This window comes from Dipodomys ordii, unplaced genomic scaffold (assembly GCF_000151885.1).
Source record: "Dipodomys ordii isolate 6190 unplaced genomic scaffold, Dord_2.0 Scaffold176, whole genome shotgun sequence".
NCBI lineage: Eukaryota > Metazoa > Chordata > Mammalia > Rodentia > Heteromyidae > Dipodomys > Dipodomys ordii.
In genome coordinates, this window is record NW_012267392.1 from 405,374 (window position 1) to 422,758 (window position 17,385).

Here is a 17,385-nt window from a genome sequence, read left to right on the forward strand (position 1 = left end):
TTAAAAGAAGGTCTGTTGATATAAGGTCAACAAAGAATGGCAAAGGAAAGTGCCACTTTTATCAGTTATCATTTTTGATGCTGTTCGTCATCTTTGTTAGGTAGAAAATTCAGAAAAGCAGGACAGGTTATAGAAATACTTCTTATTCTTTAGAAAATGTACTCAGATGTTCTGACTGGTTGGAAAGAAGGCATATTTTCTGTATTGCAGTTCATGACTAAGAGTTCCTATGGCTAGTAATGTTCATTTCTTATTGAGTTGCTTACGATTTATATTCAGAATTTCAGAGTTTAAGTTTCCATTTTCATGGTAAAATTACATATGCATTCACATTATATATATACACACGATAAATAAGGTTAACAAAGCTTATTTATTGATCATTTGTATCCACCTACAATCATTGCCTTTTGCAGAGGTGGCTGTGAGATACAAATTTATAACTGCCACATTCTTTCTTAGAATTTCTACCTTTTCCACCTGTGTTTTGATACGGATATAATGTGTTAAACAGTAAATATGGAGTATTTTTCTTAGCTGCTTGATATTAGATATTGATCAGTGGAATAAAGTTATTGAACAGCTTGGAACACCATGTCCTGAATTCATGAAGAAACTGCAACCAACAGTAAGGACTTATGTCGAAAACAGACCTAAGTATGCCGGATATAGCTTTGAAAAACTCTTCCCTGATGTGCTGTTTCCAGCCGACTCAGAGCACAACAAACTTAAAGGTAAGTTACACACACACACACACACACGCACGCACGCACGCACGCGCACACACACACACACACGCACACACACACACACACACCATCCCCCCCATTAAATCCTGTTTTGGATGTGTGTTAGGGGCTGTTTTTTTTTCATATTCTTACAAGATAAAACTAATATTATCTCTGAGTAGTTTAGCAAAGCGAAGTCTTTGTTATTTAGGTGGCTCAGTGGTAGAGCACTTGCCTTGCATGCCTGAGGCCCTTGGGTTCGATTCCTCAGCACCACATAAGCAAAAAGAAAAAAGCCGGAAGTGGCACTGTGGCTCAAGTGGTAGAGCGCTAGCCTTGAGCTGAAGAGCTGAGGGACAGCGCCCAGGCCCAGAGTTCAGGCCCCACGACCGGACCCAAAAAAAAAAAAATACATTTGTTTAAAAGATAATCTCACCAGGCGTTGGTGGCTTGCCACCTGTAAGTTGCTTAGGAGGCTAAGTTCTAAGGATCGCCAGCCTGGGTGAAAAAGTCCATGAGACTCCAATTAACCATCAGAATACTGAAGTGAAGGTATGGCTCAAAGTGGTAAAGCACTAGCCTTGAGCAAAAGAGCTCAGGGGCAGTGCCCAGGCCCTGATTTCAAGCCCATGACTGGAAAAACATAATAATCTCAGCTTTGAAACATTATTGATATTTGAGAATCTACACACATGTGCATTAATATCATTGTCTTTGCAGCCAGTCAGGCAAGGGATTTGTTGTCCAAAATGCTGGTGATAGATGCATCCAAAAGGATCTCAGTGGATGAAGCTCTGCAGCACCCCTATATCAACGTCTGGTACGACCCTTCCGAAGCAGAGGCCGTAAGCACTTTCCTCAACATGTGCAGAGTGCATTGACTGCATTCTTAGAATTAACACTTAAGTGTGGAGCATACCTAGTGATTTAAAAAGCAATGTAGATGATACTGGTCCTCTCCTACTTATGCATGAAAAATACATTATGCTCATGAACAAAATAAGCCCCTCTTTCACAAAGTCACATCACCTGTCAGGGTTTCTCACCTTCTTACCTTAATCAGAGGAAGTTGAGTGTTGTATGAGATTGTATGATAGAAGTAAAACATAACAGTTTCAAAAGGCTGAAGAAAAGAAAAATGTCTTCCTGAAATAGAGTAGTTTCTCTTCATAAGAAGACTGTGAGTGGTTGTTGGTCTATGTCTCATGGTGCACTTCTACAAATCTGTCAGGCTGATTTAAAATAGTTATCAATGAATTCGTGTACTTCTTACAAAGAGATTCAGTTATTTATCACCTTTTATTTTTCAGCCACCACCAAAGATCCCTGACAAGCAGTTAGATGAAAGGGAACACACGATAGAAGAGTGGAAAGGTAATGTTCTCAAACTTAAGAAAAGAAACAGCTCTGGCTTTTTGTGATGATTTTTCCTTCATGTTAGGGAAATTAATGATATTTTCTGTTTCCATAACTGATATTTGGTAATGTGATTATTTTTATAAAGGCAAAAAGTAAGTCTCCTTCCCTCTCTAATTTTATTTCTCCCAATAGTGCTATCATGTGTTTTCCATAGTCTGTTTATACACCCCATTATATGTCTCCCACCCCTCCTTCTCTCCTTTCTTCCCTCCTTCCCTCCGCTCCCTCCCTCCCTCCCTTCTTCCCTTCCTCCCTCCTTCCCTCCCTTTCTCTCTCCCTCCCTCCCTCTCTCCCTCTCTTCCTGCTTCCTTTTCTTGTTCCCTTATTCCCTCCTTTCCTTACTTCTTTCCTCTTTTTCTTCCTTTCTTTTACTCTTTTTTTTTTTTGCGGGGCGGGGGGGGTGAAATACTGAGGATTGAACTCAGAGCCACATGCTTGCTAGACAAGCACTCTACCACTTGAGCATATCCTTATTTCTTTTACTTCAGTTATTTTTTCAGATAGGGCTTCATGCAAAATTGACCCTAACCTAACATACCTAACTCCCTTTTTATCTCACTTTAAAATGGAAATAGAAGACTTGTTTTGAAGACTGGATTGGGTAAATACTTGGAAAAGAAAAAGGGACTGGAGATGTATAAATCTGCACAGATAACCTCATCTGTAAATTTATTTGGGGGAAAAAAATTTATTCTTAGATATAGCCAGACAGTTTTCTCTGCATTGATCTTGAGAGACTCATGACTAGCAGAGCCCAGCAGAACAGACTTAGGTAGAACCTTAGCAGTTCTGAACATGTAAAATGTTTCTACCCATTAATTTACAGTAGACTTGTATGATATTTCATAGAATCATAATAGGAAATACTGTCTGTTGTATTGCACTTTAAGGGGGCAGGGTTTAGAGTCACTGTCTAGCTAGGCTGGCTGTGAACTCACAGTTCTCCTGAGTGACTGGAATTGCATTGCACAGCTATACCACTGGGCCTATCTAAGGATCCTATTTATTTTATACACTTTTTTTTTTAACAGTCTCATTACATAGCTCAAGATGAGCTTGAATTTACTATGTTACCCTCTCTGACCCCAAACTCTCAATCTTCCTGCCTCCCAGGCATGGACCACCATGCCCAGCTTGAAAGTAACCTCTTAAGTAGATGTTCTGACTCACAGGCATACACCCTCAGTATCAGAATCACCTAACAGAATTATGCTGTGGGAGGTGCCTATACCAAAAGACAACACCTTGTGTCTCTTCGTAATGATCCATCCTCACAGTGTTCCACTCTTGTTCCCAAGCCTAGTACAAAGATCGATTCCTATGGAGGAGTGGTCTGGTGGTGATAGAATGTCATGTTGGGTTACTCGTAAAAAAACTAAAGTGTATAGCCACCTGCTAAGTTCATAAAAATTTGTTTATATTCCATTCTGATTAAAGAAGCTTCCATATACTCTTTTGTGTTTAAATATTTGTAATACCTGATTGAGCACATCTAGTGTGCCAGTCAGTTAGTAAAAAGTAGAAGTAAGACAAACATGTTTGTCCAAGCCCTCAGTGAAACAGTATTAATCATTCATAGAAGAGAATGCTGTGTGGCATGATACAGTGTGGTAGAATAAAACGATAAGGCTTATAACCTTCACTGTTCTTAAACCAATTTAAGAAACCATTACCACCAATTTTACTTTCTTTGAGTATAATTTGTAGTTGAGGTACAAAGAATTCTTGTTAATACCCAGGAATCCCAGACTGATACTTACAGACCCTCTGTTATTATAAGAACACTATTTGAAGTACTTAACCTGTGTAAAACTTTTGATGTAAAAACATATCCCTTAGCCAGATACTGGTAGCTCATACCTGTAATCCTACCTATTCTGGAGGCTGAGATCTGAGGATTGTGGTTTGAAGCCTGGGCAGGAAAGTACATGAGACTCTTACTCCAGTAAACTGCTCAGACAAAGCCAGAAGTGATGCTGTGGCTCAAGTGGTAGAGTGCTAGCCTTGAGCACAAAATGGCTCAGGGACAGTACCTAGGCCCTGAGTTCAAGCCCCAGGCCAGCATATATATACATATATGTATATGTGTGTATATATATATATGTGTGTAAATGTATGTATATATATGTGTGTATATATGTATGTATATATCTATATATTTGTATATATATACTTTTCCAGGAGGTGGTGGTTCATGCTTGTAATCGTAGCAACTCAGGAGGCTGAGGTAGGAGGATTGCAGTTTGAAGCCAGCCTGGGCAAGAAAGTCTGAAAGACTATTATATCCAATTAACAACCATAGTGCTGGAAGTGGAGTTGTGGCTAGCTGTGGTAGAGTGCTAACCTTGAGCAAACAAAAAGCTCAGGGACAGCATCCAAGCCCTGAGTTCAAGCCCCACTACTGGTAAAATAAAATCTTGAAAGTCTGGGGGTTCCTCAAAAAAACTTAAGCATAGACCTTCCAGCCATACCATGACCCAGCCAGTACCACTCCTTGGCATCTACCCTGAGCATCATGAGCCGGGATATGATAATTACACATGCACATCCATGTGCATTGCTGCCTTTTCCACAGTTCCCAAGATAGTGAAACTATCCAGATGCCCCACTACAGATGAGTGGGTCCAAAAAATATGGTAACTATATACAGTGGAATTTTACACAACCATTAGAAAGAATAAAATAATGTCATTTGCAGGGAAATGGATGGAACTAGAACAAATCATGTTAAGTGAAGTAAGCTAAGATCAGAGAGACAAACAGCTCATGTTCTCTCTGATATGTGGAAGTTAGATCTAAAACATACTGGGATTTGACAAATTACACAGAATTCCAGATACTCAGATACAATGAGACAAAAAGAGGATAGTCTTAGGAGAGAATCACAAAGGTGCAATATCCAAGCACCTCTTCTGATGTATATAAAACATATACCGAAACGAACTCCAGAGATCTTTTTTCTTAATTTGTTTATGCATTTGTGGATGACTGTTTTATTTACCTTACATGAGGTATATTCACATTCACATTTGGGGAGGGCCGGGGGAGGGCACAGAATCAGAGGAAAAAGAATGAAGAAGTGCAGCAGTGGAGCACACTGGCTGCACAGGCCATCAAGAAAAGTGAACTATGCAATATGTGGATGGAGAGAGGAGGAAGAGAATAGGTGTGAACGAGGGAACAGATGATACTATACAATAGAAAATGTAATTAACACCTGATATATGTAAAGGTAACTATGCTGCATATCACCTTTAAAACAATAATAAAGTAATTTAGAAAAAAGTCTTGAATACTAGGTCTCAAACTTTGACGTTTATTTTTCCTCTTCTCTTTTTCAGAATTGATATACAAGGAAGTGATGGATTTAGAAGAGAGAACCAAGAATGGAGTTATACGGGGTCAGCCATCTCCTTTAGGTTGGTTCCAATAGAAGCTTAGTTGAGATTTCAGTTCTGTTCTTGTGTTGTAATCTTTTTTTAATTTATTTTATTTTATTTTTAATTAGCATATGTTAATAGTACAAGGGGATTTTGTTGTGAGAGAAAAGGTCTGGGCTTGCCTGCCTGCCTGCCTGCCTGCCTGCCTTCCTTTTATGCCAGTCCTGGAGCTTGAACTTGGGGCCTGGGCACTGTCCCTGAGCTTCTTTTGCTCAAGGCTAGCACTCTACTACTTGAGCCACAGCACCAGTTCTGGCTTTTTCAGTTTATGTGGTAGTGTGGAATCAAACACAGGCATTCATGCATGCTAGACAGGCACTGTACCACTTAACCACATTCCCTTCCCAGCCCTTGTGTTATAATTTTTTTTGGGGGGTGGGGTCATGGTGCTTGAACTCTGGGCCTGGGTGCTGTCCATCAGGTCTTCAGTTCAAGGTGAGCACTCTACCACTTGAGCCACAGTGCCACTTCCGGTTTTCTGGTATTGTAATCTTTTTTTTTTTTTGGGTCCGGTCATGGGGTCTGAACTCTGGGCCTGGGCGCTGTCCCTCAGCTCTTCAGCTCAAGGCTAGCACACTACCACTTGAGGCATAGCACCACTTCAGGCTTTTTTTTTCTGCTTATGTGTTGCTGAGGAATCGAACCCAGGGCCTCATGCATGCAAGGCAAGCGCTCTACCACTGAACCACCTTCCCAGCTCCTGGTGTTGTAATCTTTAATGACCTGAAACTTGCAGTTCTTTTCTCACTATCATTATTTTTCAAATTATAACTTAGTTGTCTAAATTAGAAAACTTCATTATCAAAATACATTGTGCTGATAAATACTGGTAATTGACTTCACAAAATGCTTATCTTCTGTGATAACTGACATCCTGTTGTAGAAATTGAAAACCTGTTTTAATATACTTCTTTCTATAATTTTAATAGTCTTTACTTTGAATAAGACAGATTTCTCTCCAAAATTTGGTACATGTGATACCCAGCACTGCCATTTTCGTTTTCATATATTTAATTTGTTGAACCAAGACAGTAACATGAAGCCACTGCTACAAAGTGTTCATTCTCAAAGGAAAAATCTGGTTTGAGGAGTTAAAAGATTTTTTTTTATAAACTGATCTTAATCTTGACACACATACAAAGAATAGAGCAAAAAAATATTAGATGGCAAGTAATATATACATATTAATGGACATACCACATAACAGACACTGGTACTTTATTTTATTCACTCCTCCCCTAAAACCGCAAGATAGGGATTATTATGTACACTCTACAGATAAGAAAACTAAAGTTCATAAGAGAGCCTAAGGTTAAGATTGCAAACCAGTTCCTTGGAAAGGTTCATACAGTGGCTTCCAAGTATGTGGGGATTCTCATAGCCCCTCTGCCTCTGGCAGCAGAGAGGTTTCTCTGGCTACAGAGGTTTCGGCAGTTTGGTGGACTAGGCAAAACGGAGTTGAGCTTCAGAGGCTAATTTTTGTTCCAAAAGATGCACTGATCTCAAACTTAGTCCTCCTGCCTCAGTCTTCTGGGCATGAATCACCATGCCCAACTCTCAGATTCTGTGTTTTTCAACAACCTCATCAGATGCTATATAGAAAGTACTTTCAAAAAACATTCCTATGTGAAGTGTATTGGCACCCACTTCTCTTACTGCTTATTATTAACTCATTGTAATTATCCACTTACCTTCTACTGGCCTGTGAGCCCGTCAGAGCTTTTTTTTTTTTTTAATGCCAGTCCTGGAGCTTGAACTCAGGTCATGGACTCTGAGCACTGTCTCTGAGCTTTTTTGCTCAAAGCCTTCTACTACTGAAGCCAAGAATTTTATCCTAATCAATTTTGATTCCCAGGACTAAGCATATTTTTTGTACCAAAAGCAAGAATATGAATAAATCTCCTTAATATGCAGTGTTCCTTAATGCCAGTGTTCCTTAATGCTTCAGGATTTCTCACTGGGACATAAGACATGAAGAAAATAAAATTACAAGGATTAAATTTTGGGGGGGTTTTGTTGTTGTTTTGTCAGTCATGGGACTTGAATTCTGGGCTTGGGTACTGTCCCTGTGCTCTTCAGCTTAAGGCGAGCGCTCTATGGCTTGAGCCACAGTGCCACTTCTGGTTTTCTGGAGGTTTATTGGAGATAGGAGTCTCAAGGACTTTCTTTCCTGGGCTGGCTTTGAACCCTGATCTTCAGACCTCAGCCTCCTGAGTAGCTAGGATTCCAGGTGTGAGCCACCAGTGCCTGTTTTGGGATTGATTTTTTTTAAATACATACATGTCTTAGCCAGTATGCTAGCACCTGCATCCTGGCAAGGCCTAGAATCCTAGCACTAGGGGGCTGATGTAGGCGGATCATGAGTCAATGTCAGGCTGGATAGAGTGGGACCTTGCCTCAAAACAACAGAAAATTAACTGATTTTGAATATAAAAACTATGTTATTGGCTGAGCACCCATGGCTCACACTTGTAAACCTAGCTACTCAGGGGCTGAGATCTGAGGATTGCAGTTCGAAGCCAGCCCAGGCAGGAAAGTCCATGAGACTCTTATCTCCAATTAACCACCAGAAAACCGGAAGTGCTGCTGTGGTTCAAGTGGTAGACTGCTTGCCTTGAGCTGAAGAGCTCACAGACAGTGCCTAGGCCCAGAGTTCAAGCCCCACAACCAAAACAACCAAAAACAAACAAACAAAAAAAAACTATGCTATTTTGACCCATGTAAAAACTCTCTTCTACATTCTAAGAAAAAAAATACCATCTCTAGCATCTTGTTTATGGGTAAGACTTATAAGTATAGTTTCCAATGCTTATTTGTTTTGTTATAAGCATGACTTTAATTTTAGTGGCCTCCTTTTGATATCTTGGTTATATTTTTATTAGAATGGTGTATTTTAACTCCTTCAAGTGTAGTCTTCTGAATCTCTTAATGTAGATCCTGTTGAAAATATAAATTGGCTTAACAGCTTCTCCATTTTGGAAATGGCCTTTCCTCTATAATTTCCTTATAACAAATTAAAATCCAAATTACAAATTGAACTATGGTAGGGATTCGCTGGTGCTGCATAGTAGTAATGTAAGTGAATTATTTGTGGTGGAAGCCTGAGTAGGACGTAGAAGGCCCATTATTTGCAACAACTTTATACTTGGGCATACTGTCCTGGTGAGCAGCACAATCTGATGCATAAGCATAGTGGTCTCATGGGATAGACAGAGTGGGTGGTGTATACCTTCTTAATTTGGAAGTAAATAACTTGAATCCTAGATAACACTTTCTTATGGTCATAAAGTCAGTGGAAAAGACTGGACTTGATGTTTTCTGTAGCTTACAGGGTGTTTGTAATTTATGCTGTTATCAGAGTATTCAGTTCTTATCTGCAGAACATGAGAAAGAGCAACCTTTGATAAAGCAAGTGTCAGCTAGTCATAGTACCATGTCCACTTGACTTAAAAAAAAAATGATTGTCTCAGGATTTTACCTGCCCTGACTAAGTATGTAAAGAGTAACCCAAGAAAGAAATGGCGAAAGGGCCTGAGATTAAGGTTGTTCCATATTATGATAGTTCAGACATTTGAGAGTTTATTGTGTTGCTTTAAAGATCAGAGAATACAAGTAGTTTTCATAGGTATTTATCATTAAAATTCATTTTAAGAATTAATGTTTAGCTGAGCACCAGTGGCTCACTCTTTTAACCCTAGTTACTCAGGAGGCTGAGATCTGAGGATCTCAATTTGAAGTTATCCCAGGCAATTAACCACCAAAAAAAGCTGGAGCTGTGGCTCAAGTGGTAGAGTTCTAGCCTTGAGCATAGAAGCTCAGGGACAGTGCCCAGGCCCTGAGTTCATGCTCTAGAACTGGCACCAAAAAAAAATTAATAATGAATTTTTAAAGTTAATGTTTACTAGATTAAGAAATCTGGATAAAATGAAAAGGATCCTGAACTAAAAACCTATGTAAAAAGTATGTATAGAAGAATTATTTCTTATGGTTTACGTGTTTATTGTAAGCCTTAGAAAATAGCTATGGTGGGGCTGGGAAGGTGGCTCAGTGGTAGAGCGCTTGCCTTGCATGCATGAGGCCCTGGGTTCGATTCCTCAGCAACACATAAGCAAAAAGAAAAAAGCCAGAATTGGTGCTGTGGCTCAAGTGGTAGAGCGCTAGCCTTGAGCTGAAGAGCTGAGGGACAATGCCCAGGCCCAGAGTTCAGGCCCCACGACCGGACCAAAAAAAAAAAAAAAAGAAAATAGCTATGGTGCACTATGTGTAGTACAGATAGACACTTCCTCATTTTAGCTCTGGTTGGGGACCACATGGTCTTCCCTGGAGCCAGCAGATTGCCACCCTTAGCCCCTTTTCTATCAGAATTCAGATGCTGTTTCCATCTCATTTTATTCTGACCCTTATAAGTCCTATTTCTTCTATTTTCACAGCTCTCACACTTTTTCCTATCCTCACTACCTCACCAATTTCCTTGTTGGATTTAAAGACTAGTTCTCAGAGAACCTTTCTTATCTGGCTTTTTGCTCATCACCAGATAGAATGAGCTATGATCTCAAACCGTGAGATTATTGAGTTAGGAGGCTGGGCTTCCTTGCACATGTTTGCTTTCAGTGTCTCTGTGTCTGATCCTCATTCTTGAGAATTCTGTTTAGTGTTTGATTTATACCAGTGCTGATTTTGAAAGCTTGTGTAAGTTACATTATTCTCACTTTGAATGACCCTTACTTAGTGGTTCCAAACTTCTTACCTAACATGTTAGATGTCTTTTACATGTCTCCCATCCCCAGTGTGAATCAAACCCCTGAGAAAATTTCTCTGTCCAGATAAGATCCAGTAAGTGCTGATAAATGTTTGTCCTATATCTGTTTAATAAGTCCACATTTGAATATACGTGGATTAATTTTAAAACTAAAAGAGACTTGAGTTTACCTACCTTGGCCCCTTGAGTTACCCCAGTAAGCCAGATAATGTCAGTAGGGCAGTGAACTAAGGTCCCTCCTAATGAAAATGATTTAATTCTTGTGTTAGCTTTTGCTTTACAACAAGATGTACCACAAGTATCATTTGGACTTCTCCTTTTTGTGTGTGTGTGAAAAGATACCATAGTCATTTTTTGTAAGGAACTGATTTTTTTAACTTTTATTAGACACTGGTTGAATGAGATCCCCTCTCCAACAAAGTAAAATCTAGACAGCTTTGTGTGTAAGTTCTTAAACTGAAAAACAAGTGGGAAGGACAAGACTTTAGGTTTCTAAACACTTTTGGATTCTTACATAGAAATGTGTGTGTGTGCATGCATGTGCGTACATGTGAATGTTGCATTCAGGATCCTTTGTGGTGATCTTTGAGCCCTCTAAACTCAAGAGAAATATTCTGTAGGTAATACAGCATAAGAAGCTTGATCTGCAATTCTCTCTGCAACTGATTTGCTGTTTTGTTTCTCATAGCACAGGTGCAGCAGTGATCAGTGGCTCTCAGCATCCATCGTCATCGTCGTCTGTCAACGATATGTCTTCAATGTCAACAGATCCGACTTTGGCCTCGGATACAGACAGCAGTCTGGAAGCCTCAGCTGGACCTTTGGGCTGCTGTAGATGACTACTTGGGCCTTGGGGGAGGGTGGGGAGGGATGGGGAGTCGGTTAGTCATTGATAGAACTACTTTGAAAACAATTCAGTGGTCTTATTTTTGAGTGATTTTTCAAAAAGTAGAATTCATTTTTTTAGTAAAGTAGCTTATTTTTTTTAATTTCAAGTGATGTAATTTAAAACCTAAGTTGTATTTTAAAACAGCAACAAAACTGTATTGTATTTTTTGCTGTAATTAAGTGTATAATGTAAACCTAATTATTTTATCATGGTTTAAATTTTTTGCATATTTGCTTTATCTTATGCTGCTGATTTTTTTTACTGAATTTGTAAGATTTTGTTTATCAAAGCAACTATTATGTGGTGACTTGCCTATATCATGACTTATTTAAGATTTTTATAGTTTTTTTAATTAGAATTTATTTCATATGTTTGTTCATGATGCTATCCTTCAGGGTTATGTGCATATCAATGAAGTAACCCAGAGGAGTGAGGGAAAATAACCTGTAGCCAGTTATATTCAGGAATAACTACTGTAAATGATGAACGTGTCAAGAGACCTCCAGTTACTTGCTACTTGCCCATCCTGGTTTAGTTAGAAAATAATTGGTAGGCAAGCCTACCTAAATTTTGGTAAAAGCCCCATCGTTTAAATGCAGAATAACTCAGAGCATGTCTTTAAATGAGATGCTAGGCACATGTGACCACCTTCTTGATCTTTTCACCCCACTAACAAGAAGTCAAGTTGAGGAATATGGTGTATTCTGCACATTTGTGGCATGCTCAAAACTTAAGATCACATAAAGTCAAGAGGATACTTCATGAATAATACATTTCAACGCAAATAAACAGATGGTTCCCTTCTAATAGCTATGAGCCTGTTTTTGTACACACTAGAGTTAATTTCCTCAGGCCGTAGGTCCCAGCAGTGGTCTTAGAGTCTGGTCTTTTCTCTTTAGTGCAGCCTCAGGCCCTTGGACCTTTCTGGTTTCCTACTCTACTCGGAGGATCAGTCAGTTGAGTACCAGTTTTCATGGTGTTCTGGCCAGCTGATTCTACCTGTAGCATAATCATATTTACACTAGCTGTCAGGAGGTTCCAATGCCTACTGCAATTTGTGTAGGTGACACATCAAATGAGCAATATATCGTTCATCTGAAAATAGTAGCACACAGCCATATGTAGGATATCATTTTCTAAGGACTGTTTCTTCACATTGAGCAGAGCAGGCATAAATGGTGGTCATTTAGTCCAAGTCTTTAATTTTTTTATACCTGATTTTCGATAGAACATGCAATGTGGGTGTTGAATAGTGTAAGAATGAATGGTGCTGCTCCTGACAAGTGTGTGTTAACTGTTTACATTTTATATCAGCAGATTTATTTCTCTATAACTGAATTTTTCCTAAGTCTTGTCATTGAAGTCTCATAATTTCTAAAGTAATGTCTGTAATGGCCCCGGACACCTTTTGTGGTGTCTGGAACAAGAGGGATTTTATGTAATGAACTGGGAAATGCATGCGTACATGAGTAGCAAGGTTCTAGGCAGAAGCCACTGGAACATGAGACTAGCAGGAGTAAGGACAGGTGCAGCTCAGCAAATGTCTTAAAAGCTTGCTTGGTATTTTATTTCTATAGTTGCAACAAACTTCCTTCTGAATAAGATCCTTTAGGTCATTGTCAATGTGCAATATGTAAGGTGAAAATACCTTTTTATATATGTTGAAATAGCAAGTTTGTCTTTGATGGTTTAAAACCCTGACTTTCAGCCTCTTGGTTTTTGTAGAGATTCTTTGTGCACTCCTACAATAGGGTGTGTTCATTTTACTAGGAAATTTGAGTTTTGAGACTATGGTGCAAGCTGGAGAATCACAGGATTTGGAGTCTTGACATTAGCAGGAACTTGAACATGAGTCCATTCTTATTTTCCACTAGTTTCATAGTTAATTAGCTTTGTCTTCTGTAGGATACGTTGTCAACGATTGCACTTTAGCAGCTGACATGCTTTCAGAGGTGCCCTGGTGTTTTATGTTTGGTTACCGCTAAATCATCTCTCTCAGTACAGATTTTGGTGAAGCAAGGAAAGCAGTTCTGACGGTGTCACTTGTAAATGCCAGCTCCCACTTGCCAACCACGATCTTTCCGTTGAATTCAAAGGAAACAAACTCACTGCTTAATGTAAACTAAAAACAAAACAAAAAAACAACAAATTATGTCGTGAAAAAAAGTTCTGTTTATGAAAAGCTGCGTGCTGTACTTTTAAAAAGAAAAATTGTCTAAATACACCGTCCCTCTTTACTTAAAAATGTTAATATATATTTGGTACTTTTTTTTGAGTCTTCAAGCATCTTTTTAAACATTTGTTTTTGAAGAGAAATTACAAATAACATTTCTGTCAAGCAGTTTGTGTTAAGCCACCTTTCTTATAATTTGGGTTTTTTATTTTATATTTCTTAATATGCCAATTGTCTTACTATCAGAAAAAGTATAGTAGCTGTTAATTATTGTTCAGCTTCTGTAGGTTAGGAAAGATGCCCATTCTTTGTACATGTGTCTCTTGTCTACTAGTGTATGCTGATGATTTGTAAAGATCCTGTTGTTGAGATTGCTTAATTGTAACGTACATGAACAGAGCACCTCAGCTCCTTCACACAGTTTGCCGAATGGTTTTCATTGTGCCATGAACCTTAGGCTGCTGACCCCCCCACTCACCACCACCACCAGGCCAGAGCAGGCACAGCATGCTCTTGGCAGCTCCCACGAGAAGCAGCCTCCTGCAGCCTTCCGAACAAGAAGGGCCTTCAGCCCCCACAGGCGGAAGAGATTGGTGGTGTATAGAGGAGCATTTTTCTGGGAGTTTTTTCTATTCCTCTGTCTGGGCTGATTGCACCATGTTGTTCAAATAGATGAAGGTGAAGCAGAACTGACCCCAGTCTCTTGAGAGAGTAATCAGCAGTAGGCAAGTGAAGCCAATTTCTGGGTTACAAATCCAACTTGGTTTACACTATTGACTAGTGTCTGCTACACCACCAAGACTTAACTCTAGTCAGTGTTGCCTAGGCACTAGCCTGCACAACGTTTTGAGGTTAAAAACATAGTATATTTTCAAAAATACTGTTGTAGTTTGTGAGTGTTGTTCATTAGTCACACATTCGTTAGTGTTCAAGTGTCTGCATGCTGCCCCTCGACCTGGTGAGTAGAAGACGGAGCACCACTCTGCCCGTCGTTAGTAGCCCTGTCCATGTTGCCTCCATGGCTTGTTGTGTTTTAGTGTGCATCGTGTTTCTACTGAGCTCTTAGGTTTTCCTGAGTTACAGGAAATTCATTTGTCTTTAATAAATTGCAAGAAAGATGGCAACGTTAAAGGGCATTCAAGCAGAAATGTATAGTCTGGGGTAAGATTGGAAAACTTGTCAGAAAACCAACATCCTAATTATTTCAGAGTAACTGCTCTTAGTTGGAAGTGCTCTTAAGGAGAGTTTAGTAAGAGTTAACACTTTTCTGGCTTAGATTCTCGTCGTTACTGAAACTTCTGAGAACCTACTACCTGTGGATTCATTTTGCACAATGTTCTCTTCTCACGATGGCTTAAATTAAACTAGGTTTTTATTGAACTACCTCACACTAATTTTTCTATGCTTTCTGGAGCAAGCTGTTGCCCTTCCTGTTAGATCTTTACCGAGTGTGACGTTCACTGTGTGTTGACAGTACCTACCAGTAAGTGTGTAAAATAGACAACCTTGCATCAGTAGGAGACGCTCACATGTAAAACCTGTCACTGTAAACCTTGGAAAGTTGTGTTAGATGTGCTTGTGGACATCATTACTGTCTGTTTTTGTAAGTAGAAACCTGCTCGTGATATCAGTCCATTCTTTGCATTTTACAAAAGGAGTAAATCTTAGTAAATTTTACGAAGAAATAAATTACTTTTGTAGGCCCAATATTTGGTATATTTTTGAGAAGCTGTTAATCTTTTAGCTGAATGATGAAGTTAAGCTGAAGTAGCTGTCTACCTGGACTGTGACATCTATTTTCTCATTACAGTCTTTTTTTCCTGTCCAACAGGTCTTTGAACCTGAAGACCCAAGTATGATCCTTGATGTTTGCTTTTCTCTCAGTTCGTGTCATTCTTTCCTCATCCCTCCCCTTCCCTCTGTTCTGTTTCTTCCCCTCTCCTGGCCTCCCTCTCCTGTAGACAAAACAGAATGGGGCACTTCGTAGGGAATGCTGAGATCATTATTGTGGTTTTTAATCATTCATGCCCTAGTCATTGAACATGCACCACTGGAATGGAAACAATGTTATCAAGTATGTCAATTGGTTATATTATTTTAAATAAAAAAGACAAAAGTGGTATGAATATTATGAAATTAAGAGTTTTTTCATTGAATACTAAACTTGTAATAAGATTTTTATTTATTTTTTGATGATTTTAGGATTTCCTGTAGATTGGGATAGAAAAGATCTTGCCAAAGCAGATTTCTTAGATTGGAGTTTTTATACATGCTGTAAAGTCATAATTATCGGTATTGTTTTTGGCTTGATTTTTTTTGGGGGGGGTTGGTCATGGGGCTTGAACTCAGTCTGGGTGCTGTCCCTCAGCTCTTGAGCTCACGGCAAGCACTCTACAACTTGAGCTACAGTGCCACTTCAGCGGAATATACCTTGCTTTTCTAGTGTTTGCAGTCACTGTAGAAACTTCAAGAAAGGAACTTTGCTTCTGTATCCTTAACCTAGTAACTATATGGCTGCTTGGCAAAAATAAAGATTTAAAACTGGGATCTTTCAAAACAAGCAGGGAGTTTTAGCTTGGAATGTACTCCAGGTTTTCACCGCGCAACAGTTGGATGCGCTGTCAGGTGGGCATGCAGAGTCCCTGGCGTGCCACTCCAGCCTGCTCCACACAGCCTTGGCCTCCACTCCTTTTGTCTGTTCCCTGCTGCGGTGCTTCCTTCCCCCACCAAGAGGGAGGGATATTGCTCTCCTAAGTAGGAGAGCCATCCTCCTGGGTAGGAGGGAGCCTGCTGCTCCATCGCTATGAGGTTGCTCACTGGATGTGCACTGTTCGATGCTTATTGGAGCGGCAAAAGCATCCAGCACAGTGTTGCGTTGAGTTTAAACCTGTTTTTATTTGAATGGCTTAAAGTTGTTCCACCTCACTATAAAATGGAGTTCTTCATGCTTTTGTTATAATGTAGGTACTGTTATAAAAATAAAACATGCCAGGCATCAGTGGCCCATGCCTGTAGTCCTCACTACTTGGGAGGTTGAAATCTGAGGATCACCAGCAGCAAAGTCTGTAAGCACCAAAAAAAAAAAAAAAAAAAAAAGCTCAGGGACAGTACCCAGGCTCTGAGTTTGAGCCCCAGGACCAGCACAAAACTAAAGGTATTGTCCCTAACTTGGGTTGTTAATCTTAAGAACAAGGATTGCTTTCTAATCTCACTTTGAACATGTGGCTAAGTCTGCTGGGAAGTGAGGGTTAGGAGACGAAATGGGGTGAGAGTCCACTTGACCTCGTTGAAGTACACAAGTAGCAGAACAAGGATGATCCCAAAGGGACGCGGGTGGGGGCTGATGAGTGTGATGCAAACCTTGCATTTTGTGCCTTTCTATAGGGAATATTTGGAGAGGAGTGGGGTTCCAGACCAAGTGCATGGGCAAGACATGGGGTGGCCTGGCACAGTGGGGGGTACGGCTGACAAGTTGAGGGCCCACGCTGGAAATAGGAGGAGTTGCTTTGTCCGTCCTTTAAGCAGTGGAAACCGTCAGTGGTGAGCAGGGTCACTGGCAGCGGGAGCAAGTCCAGGTGGGCTGGAAATTAGTGGTTGGAAGCCAGACTTGCTCCATTGAGAGAAGCAATGGAAAAGTGAGGCTCTCTTACAATGCGTCGCCATTCCACAGGTGGCTATGCCAGGATTAGCATTTGGAGCTCCAGTGGTTGGGCAGAGCACCAGAACAAGGGGTGTACAATTTGCACATCCCAGTTGGCAGAGCCCAAGGCAGAACACAGGACATATTTTGTCTTGACTTAGCAGTTTCAGTGTCAGGAGTAAGAGGAAGGGGACACTGGCTCTAGCTGGCTGGCCGTGGGCCTCTTCGGGTGTGTGTGTGTGTGTGTGTGTGTGTGTGTGTGTGACTGGCTCTGGCTGGCCGTGGGCCTCTTCGTGTGTGTGTGTGTGTGTGTGTGTGTCACTGGCTCTGGCTGGCC

General features: G+C 40.2%; 1 protein-coding gene across 5 annotated transcripts in view; it reads left to right on the top strand.

Moving 5' to 3' along the window:
- Mapk8 (mitogen-activated protein kinase 8) overlaps positions 1–15,539 on the top strand; it is an 81,138-nt gene extending 65,599 nt beyond the window's left edge. For 3 of the 5 annotated variants that reach the window (XM_013033745.1, XM_013033744.1, XM_013033747.1), the window contains 5 exons: positions 552–734; positions 1,449–1,573; positions 2,039–2,102; positions 5,489–5,566; positions 11,040–15,539. In XM_013033745.1, coding sequence (XP_012889199.1) covers positions 552–734; positions 1,449–1,573; positions 2,039–2,102; positions 5,489–5,566; positions 11,040–11,185 — 596 coding nt within the window. In that variant the 3' untranslated portion in view covers positions 11,186–15,539. Of the gene's footprint in view, positions 1–551; positions 735–1,448; positions 1,574–2,038; positions 2,103–5,488; positions 5,567–11,034 lie in introns of all 5 variants that reach the window. The other 2 variants (XM_013033749.1, XM_013033748.1) reach the window with 1 other exon arrangement.
- The last annotated feature ends 1,846 nt before the right edge of the window (positions 15,540–17,385 follow it).